Source organism: Colias philodice, chromosome 16 (assembly GCF_061535455.1).
Source record: "Colias philodice isolate Cphi_HAF_F1 chromosome 16, ilColPhil1 Martin Lab GWU primary, whole genome shotgun sequence".
NCBI lineage: Eukaryota > Metazoa > Arthropoda > Insecta > Lepidoptera > Pieridae > Colias > Colias philodice.
Window position 1 is genome coordinate 2,229,843 of NC_143101.1, and position 23,785 is coordinate 2,253,627.

Genomic DNA, 23,785 nt, shown 5'->3' on the forward strand with positions numbered 1-23,785 from the left:
AATATTTTTGAAGATATTACAGATTTAAAAATTGCGGGACGTAGCGTTTGCGGCCGCCCGGCTATTTTATACCCGTGCGATGCCGGAGGCCGGAGCGGGCCGCTATATTTTTATACCTATACAACGTTCACAATTTTTCTGTAGTGTATTTAGTATCAGCATTGCACCCGTGCGAAGCCGGGGCGGGTCGCTAGTAATATACAAAACTCAAAGGTGACTGATATAGTGATAGATCACTATATCAGTCACCTTTGAGTTTTAACGCACAGCCCAAACCACTGGACGTATCGGGCTGAAATTTGGCATGCAGGTAGATGTTAAGACGTAGGCATCCGCTAAGAAAGGATTTCCCGAAATTCTTGCGGGAACGGGGAAAAACGGGGATGCACGTACAAAGTCGTGGGCGGAAGCTAGTTTAAATATATACTAGCATTACAATTTACAATAGATTGCGACACGTGAAGAAAACGAAATACTAACGAAAATATGTTTGAACAAATAATAATTATGTAGTTATTATTCTTATTTTCGTTTCCGCAAATTATCCAACCATTTCACTAAGTAAACACGGTCTTTACGGAGTCGTGAAGTGTTTACCGTTTACATTACAACAGGGAATACTAGGCGATATTATAATAATATTCATAAAATTGAGATGAAATATAATAAGATGGTTTTTTACTGTTTTTTAATAGTTTAGTATTTTGTTGTGTTTGTACGCTTGTTAAATTTGAGTTATTGTGTACATATATTGAAATTTGGCTTTTAATATTTCTTCGTTGTTGTTGTAATTTGGTGTGTTAATTGTCATTTTAAGGTTAAGTACATCCAAATTATGTTATTTAAAAGGATTACGTGGATAGTTATTTTATTTCTGAGGTATTTAATTTTCTGTTTTAACCTAACAATATTAAACTTGCAAAGAGACGATTTTATTCTAACAAAACATTACAAGAATACAAAGTAAGCAACAAAGATTTGCAATTGACGGGCGTAAAAAGCCCTTAATGAAGGTCAAAATATCCGCAAAGAGCTTCCTTGAGATTTCTGACGCAAGACAAATCCATTGGATCTAGGGATTCCGGAAGAAGCCATAGAAAAGGTTATCTATCCCTTAACCGAACCCTGAACCCTTACTGATATTCCAACGTATAATAGATAAGTTTTCTTACCCGCATGGAATGTCAAATGATTACTTATCTACAGTTTTTTATTAAGCTGAAGGGATTGTTAGTTTGATTTAACGCGCTAATCTCAAGAACCGCAGATCCAATTAGAAAAATTATTACTCTGTTTAATAGTCACTTCATCGAGGAAGGCTATAGGCGGATAAAAACACAGGACACAGCAGTTGTTAGATATTTTTGCAATGAAGCCTCTCGTAAATGAAATTGTTATGTTAAAAATGTATTTAAATAATAAACCTAATGACGTCATAGTTTATAAACAAAGTTCTGACCTCATCTGTTTTTTTAAACAAAATAAATTTAACAAAAACAAATATCCTATTTATAGACTAAACATGTCTTATTTATCTAAACTAAAGCAATAGTTAGTGCATTACAAATTATTAAGCATTTTATTATAGTATTCTTGATCTCCATCTATGCTACATTACGTCAACTGCAAAATTAATTCCTAATGACAACTTACTACGTTACACGTACTACTTACACGAAATATTTAATAATCTGTGGTATTACTAAATAAACTATCACAAATCCTTTTATAATACAAGACATATCCAACTTCCCTCACATTGAACATTTGCAGAACTTCTAAAGAAAAATACTTTTACAAACAGATCTTACGCACGCGAGATATCTTGTGACAGCGTTTCTCAGACCTATTTTTATAGCCCTCGAGGCGGGGCAGGTCAAGTGTAACACGTTATAGATGCATATTAGAATAACCCACTTTTTACTTTCTTATGGAAATCTTGTGTTCACGAAATTTACAAGTCCTAATAATATTATAAACGCGAAAGTTTGTCAGGATGGATGTATGTGTTATGTTTGCTACTCTGTCACGCAAATACTACTGAACCGATTACAATAAAATTTAGCACGCATATAGAGGATAACTTGTTAATCCAAGTTACTCTTTACTTTACTCTACCTAAATAGTAGATATTATAAATTACTAGCTTGTCACCCGCGGCTGCGCCCGCGTTTTCCCGTGGGATTTCCGGGATAAAAACTATCCTATGTGTTAATCCAAGTTACCCTCTATATGTGTGCTAAATTTCATTGTAATCGGTTCTGTAGTTTTTACGTGAAAGAGTAACAAACATCCATACATCCATACATCGATACATCCTTACAAACTTTCGCCTTTATAATAGATATTAGATTGTTTCCCTTTATTCTGTCACTCTTTCTTCACTTGTCGAATCTTTTATTACAAGTTACATTCCTCTCTCAAATAGATACTATATTCGCATTCGAAAAAACGAAGGCTTTTCGACTTTCTTTTACGAGTAAAGTATATTACTTTGTCGTGTGATTTTTGGAATGACGATTTTGGAGAACCTAAACTGTATTGGCTAGAACGATTCTATTCAACTCGATGTACTCTACATGTCTATCTATATGACTCTATATCTTTATCTCTATGTCTTTTGTTTAATAACATAACAAGAAAAACATTGCATTCTTTTTTTCGTATAAATAATATAATCAAGACTTGTAAAGCAAGCAAAGAAGATCTTAAAATTATACAAACCCCGTTTAAACTGTTCTAATCAGTATTTCATAATGAGCGCAAAATTTAATTTAGAAAGCAAATGTATCTTGTTATATTATGTTCTGAAAGAGCAGTCAGATTACTCTTTCGTTGTCCACATAATACCACCGCATAATACTTAAAACATTATGAAGATACTATAATTACAACCATCTCTTACGCATGAAACATATATTTTTTCAACTAAACTTCTATAAAAGAGACTTCTAATCAAAATACATAACAAATTAGTTGACCACCGGTTTCTACGTAGAAGTGAGTTTTTATAACAACAGTACCTTAAAGAGAAGACATTTTTTAGAAACCTATAGCATATATTATAGACCGCCTCCTTGGTACAGTGGTTGACGCGAGAGCGTAGAACCGAGACGAAGAAAAAAAAATGTCTCGGTCTGGTAGGATACAGGAGGCTGAACACCTACTTGTCCCTAAAGAAAATCGATCAATGAAACAGATGTATGCATAATGCCCTTACCCCACTACGGGGACACGGGACTTCACTTTTTATAGCATATATATTATATTAATCATCTTTACATTGTGGTAACATAAAATATCTTCCTGGATATAATAATAAGATCCGTATAACATTCATCTATATTCTATAACATTACTCTTCATACAAACATCATGCTATCAACACTCATTTATGCTTTAAAGCTTGGAATATAACTCTAGACAGACATTACATATAGTTTCATTGTATCTTAAAGTTTAGCCATTATCAAAGATTATTGATTTGATTGATTTTAGATATTATTTTAGTAGCATGACAATATAGTGAGAAATTTTAGAAATTAGAAAACCTTAGTATGCGGGCGAGCTCCTGGTATTTAAGTTTTATAATATAAGTTAGATTCTTGTATGGTTACTCTTGTAAGCAGATTTTTTATCTTTGTCTGTTTAACAAAATATGTATACCTACCTATTATAAGTTTCATATATACATTGAAATTAAGAGTATCATTTAAAGTTATGAATAGATTGATTTTTACACTATGTCTAAAATGTTTGAAAACAAAAAAAACAAAGGATATACTCAAAAACACATTTCACGAGTTCATTTAAAATAAGGTTTGTTTCATATGAACGTTACTATACATATTATTACAAGTTTTCTTGCAGCACACAGAAAAATGGAAACAACATGAAGATTACTTTACACATTGGTATAATTTGGTGGACAACGGCTTTAACACACAATATAATATTATTAACTATGTAATGTTCTTATAGTATACAAAAATAGGAAAATGAAGTAATTTTATCTTCTTATGTAGGTCACATAAAAATTTATGTTTTAGAAGCTATTCCTGCATAAGCGGAAATGTACAAAAATTTAAAATTATTCTAAAATCAACCGATAGTTAGAGAAAGAAATCTTTATGGAATACTTTTACTAAACATCGTGTAGCGATATTCTTCTTAACTTTACAATCAATTATTCCTATATGTAAAATATTATTTGTTTTTATAAGACATATTATATTGAGAAACATAAGTACTTTAACTGCTTATGAAAGCACTCCTGCATCTGACAGCAAAATTAACTACAAGTCGCAACAAAGAAATATTGTAATAATTTTAATAACCTTTCAAAAAAATATAGTTTGAACAAAATAACACTTAAATTCAAGGTGAAGGTTTTAATTATGAAATTTAACAGAGATATTCTTGCAATTCAGAACCATTGAGTTTATTAAATTAACATTCTGATTCGACTGTTATAAAATTTCAATAATAATTATTGAGCTTTCGTTATCAGAAAGGGGTTTGAGTAAAGTTGACGTCGTGCTGAACTTTCGCGGCCAGTGATGAAACTTGGATATTTTAAAATAGCAATATATTGTGAGCAAAAGCTATTATGGACATAAATCTCGAAACGTATTAGGAACAGAGATAGGTATTTGGTTTTGTATTTTCAGGGTTTGGTGTGACTGATTTTTTTAAAGGTTTGGAGGTTTTTTTTTATAATATTCTTATTTATAGATGCAGAAGTGATGTCATACGTTTAGGGTGTAATATCTTCTTGATTTCCTATATATCTGTAAATAATATGTAATGCAGCTTAAAAACACTGCTTAATTTTATTCAATACTTACTGATTCCATACTTCACCAAAACGTCTTCCTCTACAACTTAACGTATCAATTAATTGATATATATCAATTATTAATATTGATAAAAATAAATAACGTAGCCTAGGATCGTAGCATATTAAATAAATTCCAATACCTATACCATAGATAATACAATACAAACTAATTTCAAGTTATATTTTTTGATGTCCAACAAACATCTACTCAATCTTCAATAATTACAACTAGAACCAACAAAATTGACACATGTATACGTATTTGTAGTAAACAATATACATTTTAATTGTTCCATAAAATAATGTGGAACAAAGCAGGGGAAACAATTTGCCAGCAGAAATATATTACAGCGAACAGTGAGCATGAAGTGAGTGTGCAGTTACGTCATAGTGCTGGTAAAAATGAATTGTAGTGTGCTTATTATTTAAACGGTTTACGGTAGTTATGACGTGATGCTGTTTTTGAAAGAAATAAGGAAAGAAAGAAAGCATTTATTTCAACACACACAAACAAACAACAATAAACATTACAAATTAGTACGAGGTATATAAAACAAATAAAATAAAAATGATATAATCAACTTAATGTGTGGTCGCGTGCGTCAAAAAATTAAATATATGCTTTGTTTACAAGAGAAATTAAAAATCTATTTAAATTAAATAGATAGAGTATCAGTTGTTACTTATTTAATTTATTTATTATTTGTAAAATCTAAATAAACTATTTAGATACCTACTGTTCAATTATTAGGTATCTAAACGCAGTGGTCCTGAAACGTTGGTAAAAGTATGATAAATATATGAATATAATTACATAGTTAGTAGATCTAAAAAACCAGTTCCAAAATCAAAAGTTTTAACAATATGAAAATAGTTTGGGGTTGCAACGTATACATTACTGGTTTATCTTATAAATGTAATCAATTATTAAACTGATAGTTTTATATTAATGAATTTTTGGTCTTAAGTATTGCTTTAAATTGGTGAAAAACTATACCTAACTCATAAGATCCGATAAAGTTGTAATTACTTATACGGTACTGTACTCTGTATAAGATACTTTTAATCAATTTTTCGAATAGGGATATCCCACAATTTCAATATCTTAGTAAAAATAAATAATATTATCTACTCTACAGTCTACATTACCAAGAAAAAATAAAATAATATAAATGAAGTTAGTATTTTCTCGAGGACTCAGGTAATTTCCAAGGTACAGTTTAAGCCAATTAAAACTTGTTTCTTTTATTAAAATAAAAAAATAACAAAAGATGGTAACGAACAATTTTCTTTTGCTATAATAAGATTAACTCTAAAGAATGAACATAAAATTGAAATGCCGAAAAAATCAGTTTCTATTTTAAATTAATTTTTATCCGTAGATTAATTTTCATGAAGCTATCTATACTAATATTATAAAGCTGAAGAGTCTCTTTCTTTGTTTGCTTGATCGCGCTCATCTCAGGTCCGATTTGAAAAACCAGTCAAAAAGCATTAAATTCGTTATCTGACAGTCAAAAACTTATTCTTCATCATGCTAATACCTTTAATTAAACCAGCTACCACGTATTTGCAGCAGGGGCAGTTTTAGAATTGGACCCTTAATTGGCTCCTTAATTGTGATGTGTATACTGTATAGGCAAGCAGGGGCAATTTAGAGAACAACTGAAATTGCTCCGACCGCCGAACAACCGAGATTGTTCCAATATTGCCCCTACGGCAGGTAGGTACGTGAGTAGCCCCGTGAGTAGACCTAAGAAATTTTACAATACTACATTGTAGAATATAGGTATAGCAAGACTATGGCATTCCACGACCTATATTTGCCTCGTATACGCGGACCGCTAAAAGGCCCAAACATGCCTTTGTCTAGTTTCTAGTCCACATTATAATTAATCTTTATTTTATATTATGTTGTCTTTTGCAGGCGCTTGTATTGTATTATGAGCCAAATTGTACTATGTATTCATAATTTTTGTATTAACTTGTGTTTTACAAAATCTATATATATATATAAAACTCAAAGGTGACTGATATAGTGATCTATCAACGCACAACCCAAACCACTGGACGTATCGTATGTTAGGACGTAGGCATCCGCTAAGAAAGGATTTCCCGAAATTCTTGCGGGAACGGGGAAAAACGGGGATGCACGTACAAAGTCGTGGGCGGAAGCTAGTTAAAACATAAAGATATCGTTATGAATAATTATTCACATAATATTCTTCAAATATAAATAAATACAGCTCTTTCAATGCATAAAATATTAAATAACATAAAAAACATGAAATTTCAGAATGAATTATCAGCATTTCCTGACAAACGTGAAAACATTCTTTAAATTTAAAAAATATTGAATTTGTGAACAATACTGAAACCATTAAGACATTTTAAAATATTCAATTCCATGAGCAAAAATTATAAATTACACATTACACATTATAAATTGAAGACAAAATAGTCCCGTAAATTCTACATTGAGTAGAAAAACTAGTTGTAAAAGCGACGTAGGTTTTCGTCAGAATAATTGCTTGCTGACTGAGGCCGCCAATTGCAACGTTTTCGGGACTCCTCGTACGTGAAATTAAAAAACTTTTTAGTTGAATGAATGTATGAATATTATTCATTTGGTTTTGGAAGTTTTTTTTACTGCTCCATGTATTTAAGGAATAAAGGGTAAATAAAGGCCATACTGGTAACTATTTTTTTAAAACTATGATCTGATTTATATGTCTAATACAGACCCTAAAAATAAAGAGGAATTCCATAATTATTGTCCTTTATATTGTGCGAAAGCATAGCACATCTAGTACAGCTGAACTGAAAACAAGAAGCAAAATTTCCATCAAAAACATCAACCCTAGATAAATTTAAATAAAAAGTGTAGTTAAAAAAAATAAAAAAAAAACTCGTAGAAAGATAAGATAGAAATGAACCTAATAAAACCGTGATAAAAAGGCGTCTATGTCGTTTTTGATCAATTTTCATAACCAAAGGATATCAGTGCTGCTATGGATGGATACATGCATTTAAAAAGGAACATGACAGACAGAGCGCGATAATATTTATAAGTATTATGTATTGATAGAGTTTATTATAGACCTGTGTAAACTCATCCATGTAGGGTTTTGCGTGCAGCTATTTACTAGAATTAGCTTTAAAAATAGTATTGAACTTGAATGTAAATTCATTAACCGCTTCACGCACACACGACATGGTTCTGACGAACTAGTAATTGGAAACCGTCAGTTAAACGCACCTATTGGAATCCAATAGTTTTTGAGCCATGAATTATTATTGGAGTGCGGTTTTGTGCGAGATTTACTCGTGAAAAGGCTTTACGTATGGATAAAAATATGGTTTTTGAAGTGTATTATTAACAATTAATTAAGAGGTAAAATAAGTAAAGACAAATCATATTATTTTGATTTTATTGACGTGATCTTTTAAATTTTAATCGTTCAAATGTAAAAAAAAGACGTGTTGCACTCGGGGACTGCCGCGGTAAAGCTATTGCATGCTATGCCTTCAAGCCACACCTCCGCGCCCGTCGGAGTGGGGAGCGTGAGGTTTTTCGTTACAAAATTTCTGGATTCGGTCCCCGCGCTCAAGGCCCGCTATGCAATAGCTTAAAAAATCTGTGGAAAAATTAAATGTAACGGTATGTAGTAGGTCTAATATTGTTTAAACTGGCTATTATAATATAGCTATCTGTAGTAAAATCATTTTTATTAACCATTTTCAATAGGGTAAAATGTGATCATCACAAAATTATGCAAATACTAAATCAAAAGAACTATTCTCTATTACTGAATAAGACAAAGTTTTCGCAGCCTCAACCTACATTCTCAAGCGGAGACGGCTTTATTTCAAAATTTTTATAACGTTTGGCAGTCGATGGTTCTAGATATGACTAACCTAAAATGATTAAACCGTTTTTGTAAGATGAAATTTAGATATTTAATCTTTTTTATATCAGTTAACTTTATGAAGCTTGTTACATTGGCTGCAATAAAAATGCAATTAAAATTTTAATAAGTCGTGTATTAAAATTTTAATAATTTAATAATTTATTATAGAATTGAATAATAATTTAATAATTTATTTATTTTAATTATTTTATTATTAAACTCTCGCTCTGTTATAATTAAATATCATATTTCTTAAGGTTCCGTATGTATCCAAGAACTGTCTTGGTATAAAACTTAGTATCTGCACTTGCATAGCTGGAGAGCCTCTGACATTTCGTTTGTTCTACTTCTTGCTCCAGTTTTGAATAAAGCAAATATCTAGACAGTTTTATTCGTGAGCATAATGTGTTAGCGTTTTCAGAGCTTTAAGAGGTTATATTCAAAGAGGTTGGTTCTTTATAATTTATTAATTTAATCTTCTTTTTAAATTCCTGTTCTAGAATCATTTTTGAAAATGTAAATTTTTATTTGAAAATTTAAAGACATCGATCGAATATCTGGTTTATCGTTGTTAAAATTCTTGAAGTTTTATAGGTAGGTATTTTTTTTAATTAATTATGTAACGAGTATAAGTTTCACAAATGTTATCGTAATGAAAGGAAACAGATATTAACTAGCTTGATACCGTGCGTTTGCTTGTATAGAATCTAGAATGATAAGAAGCTTGTTATTTCAGACTATATTCTAAGTAAGTTATCTTAGAAAGAGGTAGAAAATGTTGAAATGCAGAATGAAATTCGACCTTCTCAACCTAACGACTTTGAATTCACGTATCGCGATGAAACATATACTTAACAAAACTGCATTGTAATGCAGAAGAATGACAATCGTGCTACTTTGAAGAGACACTCAAATACATATGACAAGACGACCCACTGCCTACTTATATATGTATACAAGTAGATGAATAATATACTAAAGCTTTGAATAGCAAACTATTAAGAACATATTTTTATTCGCTGCTTCTTTTGCAGTGAACATGACTGGAATATTATGTTTAATTTGAATGAAATTTAACCGTCAGTAAAAGCAATAAAACGATACATCCTTATATTTAAAATGATTCCATCAGCTTACGTAAACTAAAAGCTTACGTAAGCTAAACGTAGTCTTCTATTTTCCTCGATAAATCTTACATAACATAAACATTTTTGAACAATAAATATGATTTTTAGTAACGTTACAATAAAAAAGTGGCGTATACTCGTAGGAAGTTATCTATATGGAAATTGTAATTAAATTCTATGGGTTAATTTATAGTAGAGATTAATTATTTAAATGTGATTGATAACATATTTAAAAGCGAAATGAGATGATACATTTCAATAAGACGTGTATATTCAATATTGCATCTAATCCGCAAGTAAACAAATAAACTTTTCTTAGAACATGCGAATGAGTGCAAACTTTTCCAGTACATTCTATCATCTTAACCCAGAAGTGTTTAACTTTGTTTACAAAATAAAACGCTTCTATCTTTACCTTTTAGATCATGTACCATTAACATACCTTGTCAGACCAATAAATTTCTAAATACAAACCAAATTAAGTATACCTTGTCAGACCAAAAATTCAAAATTCCATTCTACCCGCACTAACCAATCTCCCCTCCACAGCACGGCAACGCGACAACATCGAGTGAGACGTCAGTCGGCACGAACACGGCGACGGTGGCGGCCGGGCCGGGAAGCAGTAAAGCGCCCACTGCTAAGTTCAGACATGGATTGCTGCAGCTCATGATCCACACGATCGATCCGATGCACGACGGTGAGTTAGGTATGCACCGCTTCGCTTTCTTTTTTCGCTTAGTTAAGGTGATTGGGTAATCATAGGACATGTTAAAGAAAGAAACGTTATGTAGAAGGAATACAATCAACTAAAAACAACTTGTATAGTGTAGGTATGTAGAGATATTCCAAAATTCCCTGATCTTATATTTCACTTACCATGCGTCAAATTTTATGTATGAAGAACACATAAAATTCACAGATTCCAGAATATACAGGAAAATAAGCATAAAAGCTTTTGAGCAAGTTTAAGTACATAAGTGCTCAATTAAGAGCTTTTTAATTATTGTTATGCTAGACACTTTTGAAATTAAAATTATAGCATTAAAGAAATAAATTTGTGGTTCTTCCAATCTTCCAACTAAAACATTTAACACTTCAAAAAGTTCCTAGAAAAATGGCAAAAGAAAAATCGTCATCTAAAATTCGCACAATAGTGGAGAAGCTATTATAGCAATTCTCAAAGCATTCATTGAGATAGCAAAGACACACAGAATTGCTTTTGAATGCCTCACTCAAAGATGGTAACTTCTCTTTACTATTCAATAAGAAGTCTTTGATTGCCATTCAAAAATATTGCATGGAAACTCAACCTCTGTTTGTTTATAAGACGAAGAAAGAAAGGAACGTCGTATATGAGATTTTACTAACGACTAGATGAAACTAGGCAGTATTACTTGTATCATTATAATAGTTTCAATACGTTTTCTTTTATAGAGCATTCGGTAAGAGCGGTAAATAAATACAAGTGTGTTTTTATGTAGGTAGGTTTAAAATTTAAATAAAAAATGTTTTGCTAAGTTCTTATGATTGCCCAATCAATTTTAATTATAAATATCTGACAGTACATAAGCATAATCTATGTAAGCGAAATAAAAAACAGGTTAACTATACAGGGTGTCCCAAAAACTAGTGATGAACGGAAGCTGGGAGGTAGAGGACCTAGAGGGCTATCCGAATCACCCCCATGTATGTTATGCGATTTTTCGTATTTTCGGAGTTATGACGTTTTTTTTCAATTTTTCACCTATCGCCGAGTACGATGATATTTTCACTCATGGTGACGTCAATTATTGCGCTAGATGCTTGATTTTTTGTTTGTTTGCTAAGCTGAAAGATAGGCCAATTCAGTATGGTAACATTTACTATCGTTAGATCTTCGAATGGAATAAAAAAAAGAATTAAATGCCAAGAAAGATAAAACTACCCAGTATGTTCACCACTTCAAGGGCCCGTAAAAAAATAAAATCACATAAAAAAAGTTTTCCGTTTGGCTTTTAAAAACTTGCTCTATCTATCAGGTAGCTACCCTGAAAATTTCATTTTATTATTCAGAAGGCTTCAATCGAAAAATTTAAATCTAAATGTGGTAAGTGCAAAAATTGCATTAACATGATGATCAATAAAAACAAATTAAAACCAATAACAAGGTGTTTAATTATTACCAGAAATTTTTAAAATGACCCCGCTGTTGCTCAGTGCAAGTGCGACATCACCGTAAAAAGTTGTCTTTTAAATGTCTGAATGCCCTTTTATCATTTTTAATGGTTTCTTCTGCTACTATGAATTTTCGGGTTATTTCGTTCAAATTGTGGTATTCTCTCAAGTAGCCGAGATCTTTTAGTATCCTCATTGAAACAAATCAATGGGGTTTAGGTCGAGGGACCGTGGAGGCCAGGCTTTAAGGCAGGCGTCACCAGCGCATGCGCAGGCGTGAAAATCTCTGAGTGAAAATCTCTGTGTGAAAATCTCTGTGAAAATCTGTGTGAAAATCTCTGTGTGAAAATCTCTGTGTGAAAATCTCTGTGTGAAAATCTCTGTGTGAAAATCTCTGTGTGAAAATCTCTGTGTGAAAATCTCTGTGTGAAAATCTCTGTGTGAAAATCTCTGTGTGAAAATCTCTGTGTGAAAATCTCTGTGTGAAAATCTCTGTGTGAAAATCTGTGCCTGTCGCTCGCGACTGCACTCGCGACTGGCACAGATTTTCAATAAGTGTCATTTGGCTTACAGTTGTGCGTAGCAGAGACATGATGGTCATATTTTACTAAACTATATGCTTATTTATAATGTTCAAACTCAAGTAGGTATTATGAATTCATTCAGAAGTATCGTGAAAGGCTGCTTATGGCCTTTCACGATGGCCAGATGTAACGCTATGAAATATCATGTAGCTGTAGGAACGCTTGCAATGATTTTTTTAAAGTATAGATACGTCACCCGGGCACGTTTTTTTTATGTGATTTTATTTTTTTACGGGCCCTTGAAGTGGTGAACATACTGGGTAATTTTATCTTTCTTGGCATTTAATTCTTTTTTTTATTCCATTCGAAGATCTAACGATAGTAAATGTTACCATACTGAATTGGCCTATCTTTCAGCTTAGCAAACAAACAAAAAATCAAGCATCTAGCGCAATAATTGACGTCACCATGAGTGAAAATATCATCGTACTCGGCGATAGGTGAAAAATTGAAAAAAAACGTCATAACTCCGAAAATACAAAAAATCGCATAACATACATGGGGGTGACGCCCTGGGGGGGCGCTGGTGACGCCTGCCTTAAAGCCTGGCCTCCACGGTCCCTCGACCTAAACCCCATTGATTTGTTTCAATGGGGATACTAAAAGACCTCGGCTACTTGAGAGAATACCACAATTTGAACGAAATAACCCGAAAATTCATAGTAGCAGAAGAAACCATTAAAAATGATAAAAGGGCATTCAGACATTTAAAAGACAACTTCTTACGTGATGTCGCACTTGCACTGAGCAACAGCGGGGTCATTTTAAAAATTTCTGGTAATAATTAAACACCTTGTTATTGGTTTTAATTTGTTTTTATTGATCATCATGTTAATTCAATTTTTGCACTTACCACATTTAGATTTAAATTTTTCGATTGAAGCCTTCTGAATAATTAAATGAAATTTTCAGGGTAGCTACCTGATAGATAGAGCAAGTTTTTAAAAGCCATCGGAAAACTTTTTTATGTGATTTTATTTTTTTACGGGCCCTTGAAGTGGTGAACACACTGGGTAGTTTTATCTTTCTTGGCATTTAATTCTTTTTTTTATTCCATTCGAAGATCTAACGATAGTAAATGTTACCATACTGAATTGGCCTATCTTTCAGCATAGCAAACAAACAAAAAATCAAGCATCTAGCGCAACAATTGACGTCACCATAAGTGAAAATATCATCGTACTCGGCGATAGGTGAAAAATTGAAAAAAACGTCATAACTCCGAAAATACGAAAAATCGCATAACATATATGGGGTTGATTCGGATAGCCCTCTAGGTCTTCTACCTCCCAGCTTCCGTTCATCACTACTTTTTGGGACACCCTGTATATAATTGGCCATTTACAAACTGTAGTAGTATTTTACAAAATAAAGTGCTCAAATTGTAAATTACGCTAATGTACTGTAATTTTATACTTAATATAATATGATACAGTTCAGATTTAAAGCAAAATGGATAAAGCCTTTAACTTTTTAAGCTTTAATAAACACTGCTATTTTAATATATTATGGAGCAACACGGAAAGGATATTTCTTATTTGACAAAGAATTTGTTTAAGATTTTCTAGTATTCTAAGTAGTTAGGAGAAAAGAAAATACAAGGTTCTATGGAACAAAACCAGGTACTCTCTCGACTGGCTATTAGATACTGTTTTAAATAATAAATAGATATTTACCTATTATTTATTACATTATTTTTAATCTACATAATAATATGTCAAAATAGGTTACATATTTATAAATCCCCACAAATAGAATAGATAAAGGATTAAAAATATAGTTACTTAATGATTACATTTTTATGGTAGAGCCGTGTTGCTCTTTTCACAAGCAATTTTTATTTAAATTTGCCTAGTCACAACACGGCACACTTTAAAGTTCTTTTTTAACGATGGTAACCCTTAAGTGCTTGTCACTTGTCAATTCGCTTATCCGCTTTTCTGTACATAATTTCTTACCAAAATATTATTTAATCTAGCAACACACACACCTCTTAAATATTCTCGCAACATATGTATTATGTATAGTTATTGCAACATAGTTATAAAATGTTTAGCTCAAGATTTATTTAGTGTTTTTTTTAACATTATAAAGCTCTATTAAATTATGATAATGCGTTCATGTTAAAAAAAAACTCAAAATATCCGTTTGTATCTATGTATATCACTAGGGTACTATGATTTGACAAATTATCAATTTCAACAGAAGTTCAACAGAAACAATGCAATTATCCCAAAATCCGATTAGTAGATTTTAATTAACGAATTTACATGCGCAACTGAATTGTTTTAAGTTCACGAACATGTTTTATATGTGTCGTTCCTATTTACATTTTAAAATCGAAGAAAACTCTACTATCATCAACACTGATATCCATAAGTGTTTATAAATATAAAAGCTTGTTTAAAGAGTTTTTAGTATTTTTGTTGTTTGTACTTTGTATAAATGTATTTATGTGTAATATTAACCAATATAAAAACATGTACTTAATCATCGTGGAGCTTGAGCGTAGAACCGAGGGGTCCTGGGTTCGATTCCCGGTGGAGACGAAGAAAAAAAAATGTCTCGGTCTGGCAGGACACAGAAGGCTGATCACCTACTTGTCCCTAAAGAAAATCGATCAGTGAAACAGATGTATGAATAATGCATCTGCCCCTTACCCCACTACGGGGACACGGGACTTTACTTTAATCATCGTGGAAGAAAAGAAAAGAAAGGCGAAGAAGAGTCATCAAAAGTAGCACATGCAGGTTTTAGTAATTCAAAGTACTAAAGTTTTTGTTACTTGAGTGCTTTTTGTTACTATTGCCTGCGTATGCTTACATCGACGAGAGAAGACTCGTCCAGTTTTTTATCCAGTTTTTTTAAAGAAGAATGAAAAAACAGAAGAAAATATAACTTATATGTAGTACCTATATTGATTATACTCTATTATAATGTAAATAATTTGATAATTAAGTACGAATGTATCGAATTTTCTATGATATGAGATACCTACCCGACTAGGAAAGAAGGACGGTAATGTTTTTCGAGTGTATGTATGGCACGCCCTAAGGCCCAAACCGCTGGACGGATTTTGACTTTCGAGGAATCGTTGTAATCGTCAGAAAGATGGTTGTAAAATAGGCTATATAAATTAACAGTCGGGTTTTATTTTCATTATAATTCTTATTTCTCTATAATTTTGTATACAAACATTTTGATTCATTCAAATATTAAAGCTATAAATTCTGAAAGCTTACTCCGAAACAATTACGTTGCTAGTTCGTGGAATCCGTACCAACTCTGAGGTTTTCTTATATGTATCTATATATCGATATACCTACGGTCCATGTTATATTTAGAGACGTTGCATTAAGTATAAACTTTTGTATTAATTGGAATTGGCTCAATTGTGGCTATAACTGAACAATAATTATGAGTTTGTTTTAAATTACAAAGAAATAACAAAATATTATACTATCCGATGTAGGTAGTCCACAAATAAGCAGTTTTTAATATAAAATTAATACAACATACTATACCCCTACTTATAGTAGGTAGTTGACTAAGTTGTTACCTACTTAAGTAATTCTGTTCTAAGAAATATACATAAAAATAAGGGGATTTTCTGTGGTTTTTTCACAAGAAAGAAAAAAATACGTCACCTGATATTATTTTCATAAGTGACCATAAGTCCATTAGTAAGAGAATCTAATATAGGATTATAGATATGGGATTGTGGTGTATAAAGTAGAAGGATAGTATGACAATATGCATAAATGCGATATGAATTGTGATATACTACACCCGGCTACGCCCGTGATTTTTTGTAAACGGTCCAGTAAGTCCCTGATATTAGCGCGTTGAAACAAATAAAAAAAAATCTATTTTATATTTATTCCATTGACTTCCTTGACTCTTAAACACAAGTTTAATCTATACATAATAGGCCTTACAACATCATGTACCACTTAAATAAAACCGTGGAACACAGTATCAAATTATATCAGAAATAAGAAAATTCAAACACCTTTGAACATTCTCACCGAAAATGCGTCACAACGAATACTAAATTCTGTACACGGAAGCCTACGAGATAAAAATAATCAACATTACAAGTAAGTTAGTTAACCCAGCGCCGCTTGGTGCAAATCGTATCGATTCTGTGAACTTGGCAGCTTTTCAAATACAATCAAAACGTGAGTTACGGCCAATTGGCAGACGTTTTAAAAAACGCAGTTGGTCTGTGTGGATGTTAGGAGATTGGTTTTACATTGGATTTTTTAGGTCTATGCGTTATACTGGGCTGTTATGTATACTGAAGCCATATCGATGACATGTGAAATTAACTAAAATAAAAAAGGAAATCTGTAGAATTAGATAGCTTTTGCATATTGGTGCGTAGACAATAATATAATATCCTTAAGTTTACGATTAACTATAAATCATTCCTATATTTTCACATAATGCTTTCTTTCTCCCGAAAACAAGACTTTTTGATACAAGATTTGATAGTTTACTAAAAGCAGTCAAACTTTTACGTTAAATTGTACCTATTCAATTTTGTATCTATTCTTCGCCAGATTCTAAACCGAATAGGTTTTTTTTTTCTACAATACATCTTCTTATATATAAAATTCTCGTGTCACAATGTTAGTCTGCATACTCCTCCGAAACGGGTGGACCGATTCTCATGAAATTTTCTGTGCATATCGGGTAAGTCTGAGAATCGGCCAACATCTATTTTTCATATGTACCACGGGCGAAGCCGGGGCGGACCGCTAGTAATATATATAGTATTTCCACTGCTTAAAATATGTCCTCTCTATTTATCTCTTCTTCCACTACAGCCAAATTAACCTTATTAATCCCAAAAAAAACACTAGTTCTCGCGTAATCAGTAACAAACACGCAAACTTTAGCATTATTACTTGCAAATGCTAAAAGATGAAACAGAGACCATTCCGACCGCACAAAGTTTTCTGATGAAATAGGCCTATTGTTAACCGCGATAATCCGAACCGTACATTTGCTGTTATTTACATAAAGTCCCAGGCTTTGTTGTGGTTATCGTATTTTTGCATATTTTCGAGATCCTGTATTATAAAGCTTAAATTTTAAGAATGTATATTTGTTACTCTTTCACGCGAAAACAACTGGCAGTGATGTAGTTCTAGCTTGTCTACCACAAAAACACATACCTTAGTTTTATAAATACTTGCTTTTACACTTCATAGCTAAAATTTTCTAATTTAGAAACATTTAAACCCATTGCAATGTGATCTACTGAACTTTTCAGTCGCTACGCAAGTTGTTACAAAGATTTAAAATGTCTGATTAAATAAATAAATTCTTTCGTCATAATATCCTGCCTATTATTTTCTTTTTGTACTCGTAATGTTATTGTTTTTAATAAAAACCATTCATGTTCTATTAATATACTTTTATTTCGATATGAACACATTTAAATGAAGCACTTAATATACAAAAAATAAGGAAAGCTATTATCTGGCTATAACACGTATGCAATAGCCCTTTTTCTTTTAATATTTACAATTTCTATGCTTATTACTATTAAAGAAGCAGTTTATTTAACAAACACTAAAACAATTAGACTACATTTAAAAATTACTTAAAGACTTTTTAACGGATTTTAAACGCGATTTATTCATTATATTATTTTCGCGACGTTTCCCAGTGACCACGCTCGCTGTAAAGTGTTCTAAACGTCGGGAAAATAAATAATTTCTAAATGTATAATACTCGCGTAAAATCAAACACTAGAAAATACTAAATTAGACTACGTTTTTATAATAAACTCGCAAGAAACAACTTATTATTCATTATTTTATTTTACAACTAACAACACACCACAACAAAAGCAATTCATAAAATTAAATCAGAATATTCTTCTTTCTATAGATATTAGAGACTACGTTTTTATAATAAACTCGCAAGAAACAATTATTATTTATTATTTTATTTTACAACTAACAACACACCACAACAAAAGTAATTCATTCAATAACTCAGAATCTTTCTTCTTTCTATTCTACATAATATATTCTACATCATCCATTCAATACAACATTACTGGCATTTCCCCAAACGAAAAACTATTATGCACATTTAGATATGAACCTTGACATTTATGTTTAATTCTAAATATTATTCTCTAATAATATCACGACATTCTTAGCAGTTTAAAAGCGTTGACCTCAATATTCATCCCCTTACGAACTCAACAAATACTAAACAATACAACTGACTACAATTCTAAAGCCTAATGGCAGCTGGCCAGAAATGGTTGAGATTCTTAGTTTGCTTTATTTCATAACAAAATGCAGTTAAATGGACAGGTGGATAAAATATTAAGCTGACGCATTTTTATCGGTTCACGCGTGATTTTCCGCTCCGTTGGTATTTAAAAGTGGTTAAAAGAAGACCCATTTGGTGGAGAATGCAGATAAGAAAGACCAAGGTTGTGTATACGCGTTTTAAAGAAGAAAGAAATCAAACTATAGTTGTAACTTTTAGCAGACAAAATCAGAAATACTTGGAATGCAACTCTTCTTCTTATCCTTCTATGTGAATGAATTCAAATTGTTTTTTACTTTTGCACAATACTAGCATTATTGTTTTATTTCTTTCAAACTTAAAGCTTATTATATAAAATTATGTTTTAGAACAAGCTATGATAATCCTCTACAACATATTTTGCTGTTCAATAATTATATTAACAACTAGCGGACCGCCCCGGCTTCGCCCGTGGTACATATTTACGTTTTCTCTACAAAAAAACCATCCTCGTACTTCAAGGAATATAATAAAAAAAGAATTATCGAAATCGGTCCAGCCGTTCTCGAGTTATGCGCTTACCAACACATTTTGCGATTCATTTTTATATATAAGATTATATTATACTAGAACTGAACCAAACTAAATGTAACAGTCAGTTAAACATATTTCCTAGACTTCAATAATTCTGCACTAACTTAAACATATTGGAATATTTGTGTATCGACAAATGATACTTGTCATGCTTAATTGTATGTAGATTTTTATATAATTACCGTAATCACATGTCTTGATTTTTTTTTAAATAATACTTATTAATAAAAATTTTAAAAGAATCTTTACATGTTTCGTCGTAGTCTTTGATCTAAAATTATCTTGGACATAAAAATTTCTTATCTCTACAGGGGAAATGTTTAAGAGATATGGTTTAGCAATACATACTAGCGTACATACTACGTACTTGCATAGGTTTAGCAATACATACTATCACATAGAGTATCCATATACTCTGATTCAAAGACGATCACCACATTATTGATTAAACATCGTAAATTTCTTTGAACATGCTTGAAGCTGCTAACGTCGATGGCTACTGTAGACACCTATTGCCATTAACATTGGATGTTGAACCTCGTAAAATATTGTTTAACACTCGTCACTCTGAATAAGCTAGGCCACTCTTTAGTGCACCATCTGAAGGTAAACAATGTATCTCTACTTTATCATAAATTAATATGTTATAACAACTGAGCTCCACTGTACTTGCTTTTCACGCTTAAAAGTCGCAACAGTAATAATCAAAAAATGATAAACTAATAATCATTTAGACAAGACTTACTTATATAAACCCAGCATATTAACAGACAGATTATCTATTTTCTTGATTAGAATAATTCTTAATGGAATTTTAAACGTTGATCACGCTAAAAATAAGGTTTTAACACGTTTTCTTATCTTCATGTATGTTTGTAATTTGTATGTAACCGACTCTTTGACTCGATTATCACTTTAAACGGACAGATTTAATTCTAGTTTTTTACACTTATCAAGGAGACCATAAAATAGTTTCATGAGTGCGCGCGTGTTTTTTAACATGTATTATTGACATTATTATTTAGACATGTATTATTTATAACCATAAAGACGTGTAACCGCACGCATACATTACCATGACCTCTAAAATAATTACGCTAAAGTAAGGTAACAATGCAGTTCTGCATCCAACACTTCGCCGAGATGCCATGGCCGGCGAGCTCGAGCACCCTACAGCTTGTAACGCGTCCGCTCTAGTTAATGCAAATATTATATTTTGGATAGCAAATGTTTTATTACGATGCCTTGGCTGTTTGGTTATCGTTAATGCAACTTATTTTATAAATGTCCTTTACGTAAGACAAAGAGAGGAGGATGAATCATGGCGCAGCGTTGTAGATATTTCATAGATAATTTAAACAAATATCGAGCAGTTATTACTTCTGAGATATAAGCTTATTAAATTCGATTGGATTTTTATTGATAATACAGATAATCTTAGTAACCACTTATGCAATGGTTAAGTGTGAATAAAACCTTAATTTGTTAGTTTATCCAGTGATCTATATCACTGGATAAACTAATAAAGTGTAGTTAAGTACGATGGTTTATATGTAAATAAAAAAAACAACAGTTCTAATAAGAATGTTTGATACAAGCTATAACATCTATCCAACAAAGCCTCTTGTAACTGCACCATAAATACGATACGTATACATTAATACATTTTATTAGAAAAAGAAAGAAAGATCATTTATTTGACTCCACAAAATTACAATAAACACAGCACACAATACAATTAGAATAAGACACTTCAAATCAAACTAAATAAATGTACAGTAAATTCAGTATTAAATAATTAAACTAAATTATATAGTGCAAAAACCCACAAACTCTTATAAATGATATTTCAAACTATCATTATATATAAAAGTGCCAAACAAGTAAGTCAACGAGGCTACTCTAAAGAAACTCAACCTTCATTGAAGCAACCAACGATATTAAAATAATGACTGTCTTTACTGCCGCGGATGTTTATTCATTATGCTATTTGACCGCTTTTAAATAGGTCACAAGTCATGGCTATATGTTTTAAAACCTCACATATATTTATGCGCAAATATGGTAAAAACTGATGCAAAACGTGAGTTGACAAAACCTACAGTGAACTTAGATATAAAACTTTCTATGATAACAAAAATAATAAATAAAAATAATTGATTTATTTGTTTATCCTTTTAACATATTTAAATAATGATAATTCCAGTTTGAAATCACTCGTTAATTATTAATGTTACGAAATTGCTAATTATCATAATAAAGCCTTGAAATATCGTCCTTCCGATACAAATAAATAACAAGAAATAAACTGACTATTTAATCACCTTGTTTTGACATTTGAGAATGGAATTCCTTTATCGAAAAAGGGAGGATCATCGACCAGTATACTCGACTGTAAGGTCCCAATGGATGATGTTGGAAAGTTACATCCTCTGTAGCGAAAACATTTCGCTTACACGATTCAGAGTAAGGTGTCGCTATTCAGGTATTACAGACTCGGAGTTGTATCACAATAATATGGTTAGTTCACGCGATAGAAACCTTAAAAGAGTTAAGTTGTTTACATGTAAATCACATTAATAGTAATCTGTATCCGATATTTTGTCAAGCTGAATTAATCCTTTGATTTGTTTAGATTATGTTAAGTGATGCGAGGAAATAGAATGGGAATACTGAGGTTATGAAACTCTTGTTAGATAACTAGATAAAATCCGTAAATGTGTGTTTAGGTCTGTAGTTTTTGCGTGAAGGGACAAATATTTGAATTATCTATAAAGCTGAAGAGTTTGTTTGTTTGAATCTATTATCTCAGGAAGTCCGATTTGAAAAATTCTTTCGGTGTTTAATATCGAGGTAGGCTATTATAGGCTGTATTATATCATCACGCTAAGGCCAACAGGAGCAGAGCTATGCGGGTAAAACCGCGAGGCACAGCTGGTATATAAACAGAACATATAAATGTGCTCCCTTTCTTATTAGCTGTTCTTATAAATTAGAAATTAACTTCATAGACACATAATAGAAAATGACACAAAAAAAGTAGAAACTTCGTTAAATTAATTAAAGTTTAATTTGAAGAGAAAGTACTCTTTCTTTTTCCATTCTTTCTTAGTTTTAAACAGTTCCCTTTGCTTAATCATTTCCAACTATATTCAAATAAAGAATATTATCGATCACTAACTTTGCCCCGCGGTATTACCCATAGTGCTCCGCTGCTATTGGTCTTAACATAATGATATCTAGCCTACAGCCTTTCTCGATTACGGACTTTCTAACACTGAAAAAATTATTCAAATCAGAACATTACTTCCTGAGATAAGCGCGTTCAAACAAACTCGTCAGCTTCATAATCCATACTAATATTATAAATGCGAAAGTAACTCTGTCTGTCTGTCTGTTACTCAATCACGCCTAAACTACTGAACCAATTTTCATGAAATTTGGTATGGAGATATTTTGATACCCGAGAAAGGACATAGACTACTTTTTATCCCGGGAAAATGACGCAATCCCGGAAATCCCACGGGAACGGGAACTATGCGGGTTTTTCTTTGACTGCGCGGGCGAAGCCGCGGGCGGAAACCTAGTCTTAATATATATATATCTCGTGTCACAATGTTTGTCCTCAATGGACTCCTAAACCACTTAACCGATTATAATAAAATTCGCACACCATGCGCAGTTCGATCCAACTTGAGAGATAGGATAGTTTAAACATGTAGGTACCACGGGCGAAGCCGGGGCGGACCACTAGTAATATTATAGTATAGATTACTAGTTGTCCCCGCAAAGGTCGCTCTGCCATACTCTTATCACTTAAGGGTATAAAAATAGATATTGGTCGGTTATCATATCGGGTATATGAAGAATGAGCACACAAAATTTCATGAGAATCGGACCAACCGTTTCGGAGGAGTATGGTAATTATTGTGCCACGAGAATTTTATATGTATAATATAGAGAAGAATATTTACGGTCTTACTAATAAAATGTTACCCATTCGCTTTGCAATGGATTAGTTATTGTAATAACCTGTCTTGTTTCATGTGAGCAAGAGCAGCTATGGTAGAAAATGGTAGAAATTTATCCATTGTTTAACTTTTTATTAGTAAGGACTTTAAGGGCCGATTTTTCAATCCTTGGTTAAAATTTATCCGTCCAATAAAGTATTACACGAACATTTTAAAATGTCACCTGTAAACTGTCAAATACGCACAATTAGAATACATTTTTGAAATGGTAGTTTAATACGTTATTCGATGAATAAGTTTTAACCAAGGATTGAAAAATTAG

At 31.9% G+C, this 23,785-nt stretch overlaps 1 protein-coding gene across 1 annotated transcript in view; it reads left to right on the top strand.

The window, feature by feature from the left end:
* Nckx30C (solute carrier family 24 member Nckx30C) overlaps positions 1 to 23,785 on the top strand; it is a 63,062-nt gene that overhangs the window by 19,053 nt on the left and 20,224 nt on the right. The window contains exon 3 of the mRNA XM_089705014.1: positions 10,428 to 10,587. Within this exon, the coding sequence (XP_089561140.1) occupies positions 10,428 to 10,587 (160 nt within the window). The remainder of the gene's footprint in view (positions 1 to 10,427; positions 10,588 to 23,785) is intronic.